This window comes from Mandrillus leucophaeus, unplaced genomic scaffold (assembly GCF_000951045.1).
Source record: "Mandrillus leucophaeus isolate KB7577 unplaced genomic scaffold, Mleu.le_1.0 Scaffold3, whole genome shotgun sequence".
NCBI lineage: Eukaryota > Metazoa > Chordata > Mammalia > Primates > Cercopithecidae > Mandrillus > Mandrillus leucophaeus.
In genome coordinates, this window is record NW_012103142.1 from 10,443,436 (window position 1) to 10,452,076 (window position 8,641).

Genomic DNA, 8,641 nt, shown 5'->3' on the forward strand with positions numbered 1-8,641 from the left:
GGCGTGGTGGTGTGCACCTATAATCTCAGCTAGTCAGTAGGCTGAGGCAGGAGAATTGCTTGAACCTGGGAGGTGGAGGTTGCAGTGAGCTGAGATCATGCCACTGCACTCCTGCCTAAGCAACAGAGCAAGACTCCATCTCAGAAAAATAAATAAATAAAAAATAAAAGTGGGCCGGGCACAGTGGCTCACGCCTGTAATCCCAGCACTCTGGGAGGCCGAGGCAGGCGGATCACGAGGTCAGGAGATCGAGACCATCCTGGCTGACACAGTGAAACCCTGTCTCTACTAAAAAATACAAAAAATTAGCTGGGCATGGTGGCGGGCACCTGTAGTCCCAGCTACTCCGGAGGCTGAGGCAAGAGAATGGCGTGAACCCGGGAGGCGGAGCTTGCAGTGAGCCGATATCGCACCATTGCACTCCAGCCTGGGTGACAGAGCGAGACTCCATCTCAAAAAGAAAAAAATAAAATTTAAAAAATATATAGATATATATGTATATGCACACATACATACCTGTAGTCTGCTATTTTATGATTATGTAGAAAGTTTTTGGGATCGTTAATTATATTCATAACCTTTGTATTGCAGCCCTGTGGTTTCAGATATGACACTTACAGCGCTGGGCCCCACACAAACTCAGGTTCCTGAACAAAGACAATTCGTTACATGTATATTGTGTCAAGAGGAGCAAGAAGTTAAAGTGGAAAGCAGGGCAATGGTCTTGGCAGCATTTGTTCAGAGATCAACTGTATTATCAAAAAACAGAAGTAAATTTATTCAAGATCCAGGTAAGTCATAGCTAGATCCTCATCTTCCCAATTAATAACAACTGCCAGTTAATGTGGTTGATGATACATTGAGATTTTTTAAATCTAAGAATGACTCCATAGACTTGGATGGTATCTTTGGCAGGTAACTTAGGCAGGAATTCCCCACTTGGCAGATGTGGAACCACTCCAGAAAGTTATACCTGAATCATATAGCTGATAAATAGCAGGGATTCAAAGTAAAGCTTTTCTTTGTGATGTAACATTACATACTTTGGCATTTCACAGTCTTTCCCATGCTTCAGTACACTTGCAAAGCCTTGGTCATTTGTTGACACACTGAAATAATAATTGCTTTGTCTTATTGATAGAGCCTGAGTGGAATCTCCTGAGAACAGTGATAGAGAGTTACCTATGTAAGAGGCAATCCTTGAGCCAAATTCTGACTTAGAATAGTGATACTACCACAGATCGGGTTCCCCAGAAAGCAGATTCTTGAGATACAGATTACTGTGCAGGACAGTTGAGGGCCCTCTTTCAGCAACTGAGGAAGTAAAGCAGGGAGATCCAGTCTGTACATGATTTTGTCCACCACTGACACATTTATTTCTCTGCTTGTAGGTTGTGCTCTGTGTGCATATGCTTGAGCAATACACAGTAAACTTCTTGAGAGTAGGAACTGTGTCTTGGAAATTCCCAGAGCATTTCTTTAGCCCATGCCTTTCACACTGCAGTGTGAAAGGAGGTTTGAGAGCCACTTTTAGAGTTGCCTTCTCTCTTTAAAGAAAGTCTTTGTATCCTACTTACTAAAGATTGGTCTGCTTCATCTTTAAAAATGGTCATTTGGGCTGGGCATGGTGGCTCATGCCTGTAATCCTAGCACTTTGGGAGGCCAAGGCAGGTGGATCATCTGAGGTCAGGAGTTCGAGACCAGCCTGGCCAACATGGCGAAATCCCGTCTCTACTAATAGTACAAAAATATTAGCTGAATGTGGTGGTGCGCACCTGTAGTCCCAGCTACTCAAGAGGCTGAGGCTCGAGAATTGCTTGAACCTAGGAGGTGGAGGTTGCAGTGAGCTGAGATTGCACCACTGCCCTCCAGCCTGGGCGACGGAGCAAGACCCTGTCTTTTTTTTTTTTTTTTTTTTAAAGGCCAGGTGCCGTGGCTCACGCCTGTAATCCCAGCACTCTGGGAGGCCGAGGCAGGCAGATCACGAGGTCAGGAGGTCAAGACCATCCTGGCTAACACAGTGAAACCCCATCTCTACTAAAAAATATGAAAAAAAATTAGCCGGGCATGATGGCAGGCACCTGTAGTCCCAGCTACTCAGGAGGCTGAGGCAGGAGAATGGCCTGAACCCGGGAGGAGGAGCTTGCAGTGAGCCAAGATGGCACCACTGCACTCCAGCCTGGGCGACAGAGCGAGACTCTGCCAAAAAAAAAAGAAATAGCCATTTAAACTTGGTGCTTTATAAATTTCATTCCAGGCCAAAGACAGAGTTGTTAATTTTATTTAATTTGTTACTTCTTGAAGAAAAAGCATTAGCTGGCTATAAGTGGATTTTCTTAATGCTTTGACATTTGCACTGTTCTAGTGTTAAAGCAAATTAAAACTATTAAAGCAAATTAAAAATAATTCTTTCTAGAGTGTTAGGAAATTTCTAAGATTATACTAATTTATATAAAGAATTCAAAAAATTCCAAAAGAAGCCAGACATCTATCTTGTTTTTCTTGATTTTTCATCCCATTTGAATATAAAAATTAGCACCAGGACACCAGGACAGAAGACTCTGAATTACTTTTTTTTTTCCCCATCTGATCTGGTCTATGCTTAGATTTTCTGTTGTCACTTCGGCTCTGATGTGATTATTTGCTGTATGAGTGTCGTTAAGCAGTCTGTCCTCTAGGGGGCGCCCCATTACTGCCAAAACATTTTTTATTAGCGATCATTGTAACCCAGCTGTCCTGAACGCACGTAAGGCAGCCCGGTGAAGAGAGTAGCTCTTTTACCTGGAGTTCAGAGTACAATGGGAGGAATTGGAATACCTCAGTACCCTGAAAGTGTGAAATGTTCAAAAGATTGGATATATTTAAATTCATAGTTCTAATTTCAGTTTATAATTTGAGAATGTTTAATTAATTTGCTGTGGATGGTGAAAATTAAGAGTCCTGCTTTCTGAATAATCCAAGGTCTTGCATAAATTATTGGTATCTCAAAAGGAATAAACTAGCATTTCATTTCAAATTTACAAGTCTTTATCAAAGATTTTACAATTTAAAGTTGCACATTTGTTATAGGAAAATTAAATGCTTCACTTTTTTGTTTTGTTTTTTGTTTTTGTTTTTGTTTTGTAATGCAGAAAAATATGACCCATTATTCATGCACCCTGATCTGTCTTGTGGAACACACACTAGTAGCTGTGGGCACATTATGCATGCCCATTGTTGGCAAAGGTAATGTATGTGCTTAATATTTTCAAGAGAAGTTTAAGGGCTCAAAATTTTTAACATAGAGGAAATTTTATTCTAGAAAAAAGGAAAAGAACTAAAAATGTTGAAGAAAAAAATCTATATTTTTGCCTAATAACAAAAGTTATTTGCCTTGTCATAGATGTAAAGTATGTCAGATATATTTTTTAATTTAGCTTTATATCCAAGTCTCTTCTTTATCTTCCAAAGAAGGAAGTGGATCTGTGTCAGTCTGTGGATGAAGAAAAGGGTTTTTACAGTAGGATAAACCCTAGAAGGGTAATGTTGTCTTTCTTTGGGTCCAGGGTGGACAACTCTTGATTCCATAGATGTTAATATTTGCTTTGTTACTTCCCAAAATTTTACTGGCTCCCTATGATAAGATGAGATGTCCTGAATTTGTTCTACCTTGGTGTTTTCTATGCTTCTGCAAAACCAACAAATCAATATTATTCTAGAACTATGCTCACCCAGTTATTATGAACTACCCCTAACAACTAGCCACCACGTTGTAGTCCCAGCTACTTGGGAGGCTGAGACAGGAGAATTGCTTGAATGTGGGAAGTGGAGGTTGCCGTGCACCAAGATCGTGCAACTGCACTCCCACCTGGGTGATAGAGCGACACTCCATCTCAAAAAAACAAACAAACAAATAGCCACCAGCCTTGGGGAAGTGGCAAGAGAACAGTGGCACCAAGAAATTTTTGTTGCTGCTCTGTAAATGCTTTTTTACATGGCAGTCTTTTTTTTTATTTTCCTGTTTTAGAACCTTTAATCCATTTGGATTTTTAAAATCACTCAAAAATCATGTTAAAAATAATTTAGTTTAAGATTTTTCATTTTTGAACTATTTGTGGAAACAAATTATTTAAAATGTTGAAGCTTGTGGCTGTCATTTATATAAATTACCATTGTTTTGATACCTCATGTTCTCTAATTGTAAAGGTATTTTGATTCCGTTCAAGCTAAAGAACAGCGAAGGCAACAGAGATTACGCTTACATACAAGCTATGATGTAGAAAACGGAGAATTCCTTTGCCCCCTTTGTGAATGCTTGAGTAATACTGTTATTCCTCTGCTGCTTCCTCCAAGAAATATTTTTAACAAGTAAGTTTTGGCTCATGACAACTCATAACAAAGCCATAGTTTGCTTTGAAGATAATGAAATAATAAATCAGGGAGGAAGACTTAGCGTAGGCAGTTGCATAGTGTTTTCCAGATACTTTCCAAACTCTGGTCATTTTCTTCTAGCAGACCTGTGGAATATCATTTTAGTTTTTAGAGAGGAGCAGGTGAAAATTTAAGTTTCTAAGCTATAAAATTCCTGTGTATTTATGAAAACCAAGTATCTGGTTTATTTCTAAGGACCCTACTTTTAATATCTTCCATGCACTTTTCAAGAGATGCTCAGTAAACTGGTAGGGGGAGATGGAACAACTCAAACTGACTTTATAGGACAGTCTGAAAATCGTATAAAACTTTTTGCAATGTACTAGCCATTCATAGTTTCAAGAACCAGGCAAAAAAGTGAAAATCTGTTGCTATATTTTAAATGGAAAAATCTCAGCTGGGCATTGTGGCTCACATCTATAATCCTAGCACTCTGGGAGGCCAAGGTGGGAGGATCATTTGAGCCCAGGAGTTCAAGACCATCCTTGGCAACATAATGAGACCCTGTCTGGACAAAAAATAAAAAGTTAGCTGGATGTAGTGGCGTATGCCTATAGTCCCAGCTACTTGGGAGACTCAGGTGGGAGGCTCGCTTGGGTCAAGGCTGCAGTGAGCTCTGATCATGCCGTTGCACTTCAGCCTGAGTGACACAGCAGAACCCAGTCTCAAAAATAAGATAAGTGCTTGCTTCAGTAGCACATACGCTAAAATTGGAACGATAAAGAGAAGATTAGCATGGCTCTTTCACAAGGATGACACACAAATTTGTGAAGTGTTCCATATTTTTAGCTCTTTTAGAATTTGTCTAGCAGACGAAAAAAAATAAAATGGAAAATTTCTGTAACTTCATAATTTTTTGGATGCTTTTAGTTATAAGTATTGGACATACTCATTTCAAGTATGAATTTGATAATGTCTGCTATTCAAATCTGAACTTCATTTCTCAATGTAGAATTATGCTGCCTACCTTGCATGCACAAATATTAAGTTATGTGAGTATAAATGATCCATTTCTGTGTTACTTGGATTCAGTTCAAAGCAAAGTCAGTTTTTTCTTGTCAGTTTTAGGAGTTCAAACTTTGGTGTCTTAGTCTATGCTACCACAAAATGTTCTTAAAATATTAGTAGATTTGAGTGTAAGCTCATGCTTTTTAATTATAGAAGAATATCATGGTACTTATCTGCATTTGAACTGATAAAGAAATTGATTATTGTTAGATTGAGGATTAACTGTGTATAAGAAGAAAACGTTCTTGTTGGATTTCACCTGTCACTTTATTGGTCCACTTTTTGGGTTTTGTCCATGAGATTCAATTATGGTTTAGTCATATTCGAATATAATCATAAAAATACACAGGCTTTGGAATCTTACAGAGCCAAATTTGAATGCTAGCTTTGTCCCTTATTCGGCCTTAGTCAAGTTACATAGCTCTAAACCTCAGTTTCCTCATCTGTAAAATGGGGATAATAATAAAACCTATTACAAAATGTAGTAATACAACCTATACAAATAATACAATATAGGGATACAACCTATGCAATAATACTACAACCTGAAACAAAATATAGGGATATTTTGAGGATTAAGTCTAATACCATAAGATATTTACAGTAAAATGCTTCACTAAATGCTTGTAACATAATAAGCACTTGGTAGATATTAATAGTGATGGTGATTATGATACTTAAGAAATTCTAGCAAATTCCAGTACTGAAGAGTGAGATTTTTAATACACAGTGTTATTACCATCATATTGACAAATAATATATTCATTTCCATTGGCCAATATCCTAATTTTTTTAATGCAACGAATTTTCCCTTATCTTTTTTGTTTTTAATATTTGGAATGTGTCTAAAATATGCCTGTGATCATTTAAGGAGTCTTTTGTATCTTAAGGAACAATAATAAAACACTAAATACTCTCTATAATCTTTTCTAGCAGGTTAAATTTTTCAGACCAACCAAATCTGACTCAGTGGATTAGAACAATATCTCAGCAAATAAAAGCATTACAGTTTCTTAGGAAAGAAGAAAGTACTCCTAGTAAGTTCCGGTAACCTGTTTTCATTTTTCCCTAAAGTCCGAGGTCATCAGAAAATGTATTTCCAGAAGAAATTGTTTAAAAGTGAAACCTCCCACTTAAAATTTTGACTCATTCTAATTTTCATTGTCTTAATAAACTAAATTTGACTTTACTGCATTACTCCTAATTCCTTAAACACACAAGCTCATGTGAAGTTTCTAACAAACACTTCTCACTTATTCCCCCATTTTATTGAAGAGCTTCTGGAGGTGGGGGAGATGTAACTGAGTGTTGCAGAGCTAGCTTCAGTTCTTGGTGGGCTAACTCACCTTACTGTTGGCATTACCAAAGGCTTCCCAAGTTTCATAGACCATGCACTGCACTTATGACCTTGTGGGAATGTAGTATGAACAGAATTTATATCATTGGTTTTCATAGAAACAGAATAGCTACTCTTGTTTTCATTTTAGTGGCTGTACTGTAAGGAAAAGCATAGATAAGAAAGGGCCTTGGTCAACTAGAGCAATAGTGTTTTCATGCTTCATATGGTCGTTATGCCAGTTTTTATTAGGGAATTTTTTTCCTGTTGTTTTTAATTTCTTTGACCTATATGGCTATACTTTTAGGAATATTGTCATGTATTGAATAATGGTATAAAATGCCTGTTTCTATAGATAATGCGCCTACAAAGAATTCAGAAAATATGGATGAGTTACAGCTCCCTGAAGGGTTCAGGCCTGATTTTCATCCTAAGTGAGTATATTATTTTACTCCTTTAAAATTTGACCCATTTGAAATGATGATTAAATCAGCAGTTAGGAGGAATATGATTTGGCAAGCGAGGGAGCAAAATGTTATAGGATACTGATCTTTAGTTCTAAAGTTTAAGCAGAGGCTGAGGCAGGAGGTAGAGGCTGCAGTGAGCCTTCATTGTGCCACTGCACTCCAGTCTGGGTGACAGAGTGAGACCCTGTCTCAAAACAACAAAAAAACTTTAAGCATTACATGATTATATTTATTGCAGTACATTAAAAAAATCTAAGAATGATGTGGCGTGGTTAACTCTCACCACCCTCTCCTAGTCAGCATTGCTGACCCCCTCCACAACCCTTTCTTTACCTGGCTCTCCTTGACGACATCTAATCAGTAATTCTAAACACAAACTGCTCAGCTTCCCTGAAGGATCCCGCACTTCTGTCTGACTTCAGAATTTCTATGAATGACCTAACCAAGCTTTTGGCAACCCAGGATTAAAACCAGAATATTTTCCACCCTACTTTACCCCATAGCCAGTTAGTTACAAGGTATAGCATAGATTCTGGAGCTAGACTGGTTGATTCAGTTCCCAGCACCACCGCTTTTTAGCTGTGCAACTTTGAGCAAATTGCTTGACCTCGCTGTACCTCAGTTCCCTCATCTGGTAAGTGAGGATAATTCATAGTTCTTATTAGGATAAAGTGACATAATGTACATAGAGCTACCTGAAAGCTATGCCTGGCATGTACCAAGTAACTCAATAAATACAGACCTAGAAGACTTGAATAGAAAAAACATCACACCTATAATCCCAGCACTTTGGGAGGCCAAGGCGGGCAGATCACTTGAGGTCAGGAATTCAAGACCAGTCTAGCCAACATGGTGAAACCCTGTCTCTACTAAAAATACAAAAATTAGCCAGGCGTGGTGGTGCGCGCTTGTAATCCCAGCTACTTGGGAGGCTGAGGCAGGAGAGTCGCTTGAACTTGGGAGGCAGAGGTTGCAATGAGCCGAGATTGCGCCACTGCACTCCAGCCTGGGTGACAGACTGAGACTCCATCTCAAAAAAAAAGAAAAAGGAGGAAAAAAACTTCAATCTTCTGTCTGCCACACTCCACCAGTCCTGTCATTTTATTTGTCACTTCTAGTATTTACTTCCATATTTCTAATTAGACAGTATCTTCACTGTTGACTAGTAAATTATTCCACAATTTTTGGTTAAATCTAGTTGTCAGTTTTTACATTATAATAACTGTTTCTGCTGATACAAGTTGCATATTAGAATTATATTTCCTTTCTCGTACAGTTTTGTCTTATAGTTAATAATTACCTTGTCTTTTTCATGTATTTGTTTTCTATGCATGTATTTCTTTTTTTCTTTTTTCTTTTTTTTTTTCCTGAATGGTGCAGTAGATCTGTCCAATGTCTAACAACTTTTCTTTTTTTCTTT

General features: G+C 38.1%; 1 protein-coding gene across 1 annotated transcript in view; it reads left to right on the forward strand.

The window, feature by feature from the left end:
- Positions 1 to 8,641, forward strand: part of UBR2 (ubiquitin protein ligase E3 component n-recognin 2) — a 135,689-nt gene that overhangs the window by 95,162 nt on the left and 31,886 nt on the right. Inside the window, exons 28-32 of the mRNA XM_011986898.1 lie at positions 592 to 791; positions 3,132 to 3,225; positions 4,186 to 4,347; positions 6,352 to 6,455; positions 7,110 to 7,188. Of these exons, the coding sequence (XP_011842288.1) occupies positions 592 to 791; positions 3,132 to 3,225; positions 4,186 to 4,347; positions 6,352 to 6,455; positions 7,110 to 7,188 (639 nt within the window). The remainder of the gene's footprint in view (positions 1 to 591; positions 792 to 3,131; positions 3,226 to 4,185; positions 4,348 to 6,351; positions 6,456 to 7,109; positions 7,189 to 8,641) is intronic.